The 1578-nt window shown below is 58.7% G+C and overlaps 1 protein-coding gene across 1 annotated transcript in view; it reads right to left on the bottom strand.

The window, feature by feature from the left end:
* Positions 1 to 871: 871 nt before the first annotated feature.
* LOC103769612 (chromosome unknown open reading frame, human C10orf2) overlaps positions 872 to 1578 on the bottom strand; it is a gene marked incomplete at its 5' end in the record, with an annotated part of 3669 nt that continues 2962 nt past the window's right edge. The window contains one exon of the mRNA XM_008936828.1: positions 872 to 1139. Coding sequence (XP_008935076.1) covers positions 882 to 1139 — 258 coding nt within the window. The remainder of the gene's footprint in view (positions 1140 to 1578) is intronic.

Genomic DNA, 1578 nt, shown 5'->3' with positions numbered 1-1578 from the left:
TAATAAAACTAGGAGAGTCAAAAAGAAAACCTGAAAAAAGGGATTAGACCAAGATCCGGCAGTGGCCTTGTCCCACCACAGCAAGGACTGGCCAGGTCCCAGTATTTGCTTCCTGCAGCCCAGGGGGGCACCAGGGCGGACACTCTGCTCTCCAGCCCTGCAGTGAGGTGGGGCTGCTCCCCTTGAGGTTTTATAGCTGGTGATGTCCCCTCAGGGCCACAGGGACGGGACAGACCCTGAGCAAAGGGGAGTGTGAGCAATGCCTCCAGCTCACGGTGAGCAATGGTGCCACAGGGGCCCGGTGCCCACTCCCCAGAGTGTCCCACAGTTCTGGGGCCAGAGCCATCCCAGCCTTCTACACTTTTCTACCCTCACTGCCTCCATCCCAGACAGGATAGAGCCCAGACCCTCACCCATGACAGGGGTTTCCCACCATGTGTCCCTCTGCATGGTTCTCTTGCACTGTCCCTCCCACCAGTGGCAGCCCAGGATTTCAGCTCCATTTTAGCCACAACTGAACAACTTGACCCAGGCCCAGAGATCCCCAAGTCCCAGGGCAGAAGGTGACTACTCCCCTTCACCCAGCCCACGCTGATTCTGCTCCGTCCTCCCTTGCTTCCAGCACACAGCAACAGTACAGTGGTCAATGTTTGTCAAAGCACCCTCCCTTGGCTGCTCTTCTCTGGGATCCGCTCCTCCCTCTTCTCATAGTGACCCCATGTCTCAGAGACTGGTGGCCAAGAGGCTTCTTCATACAGGAGGAGAAAGGGCCACTGCGGTACGTGGCCACTGCTCCCAGGGGAGAGGAGCTGGTGCACACCAGCCGCATGCTCTCAGCACCAGTCCCTGTTTTTACAGATGGACCAGGAGACCTGCCAGGTTCACGAGTTCTTGGAGGCTCCCGAGCCTCCCTCTGGAGCTTGCTTGGCTGAAGGCACTTTCTCCTCCTTCATCTTCTTCAGCCTGACCTTGCTTTTGCCAGAGGACGAGAAGGTGAGCGAGGCCTTGCTGAACTCCAGGGGGAAGACACCCACGTCCCCATCGAAGCGGTTCTTGGACACCTGCAGATAGCGCTTCCCCGGCCCAGTCACCAGCTTACGGTCCTGCAGGATGAGGACGTTGTCGGCCTCCTGGCTGGCCTGGGTGGAAGAAAATATCTCCAGGAGGGTGCCAGGGATGCAGCCAGAGTCACAGGGCATCCCAGGCCATGGCGACTCCAGCACATCCCCAACACCAACCCCTCCCCTTCCCCCAGGACACCCCGGGACCTGCTGGGTAGACAGGTTTAAGCCCAAGTCACAGCTTGCCCCAGGGAAACCAGGGGGCACAGAAGGGCTGTGCACACTCGCAGAGCACGTCCTGCCCACCACTGCAGGGCCCCTCAGCATCACAGCAGAGACTGGAGCACTCAGAAAGCCCATCCCTGCACCCTCCCCAGCTCCTGCTTCAATTATCTCACCCTACATTCCACTCACAGTCAATGAGCATTAATTAACTGCACCTAATGCCCCAACAGAGCTGTAGCTGGCCAAGAGTTTGCTCCCCGTCTGCATCTCCGCACCAGCACCCAGCCAGTAC

Source organism: Merops nubicus, unplaced genomic scaffold, assembly GCF_000691845.1.
Source record: "Merops nubicus isolate BGI_N331 unplaced genomic scaffold, ASM69184v1 scaffold51063, whole genome shotgun sequence".
NCBI classification, from domain to species: Eukaryota; Metazoa; Chordata; class Aves; order Coraciiformes; family Meropidae; genus Merops; species Merops nubicus.
Note: the sequence above shows the minus strand (reverse complement) of the source record. Positions and strands in the feature narration are given on the sequence as shown.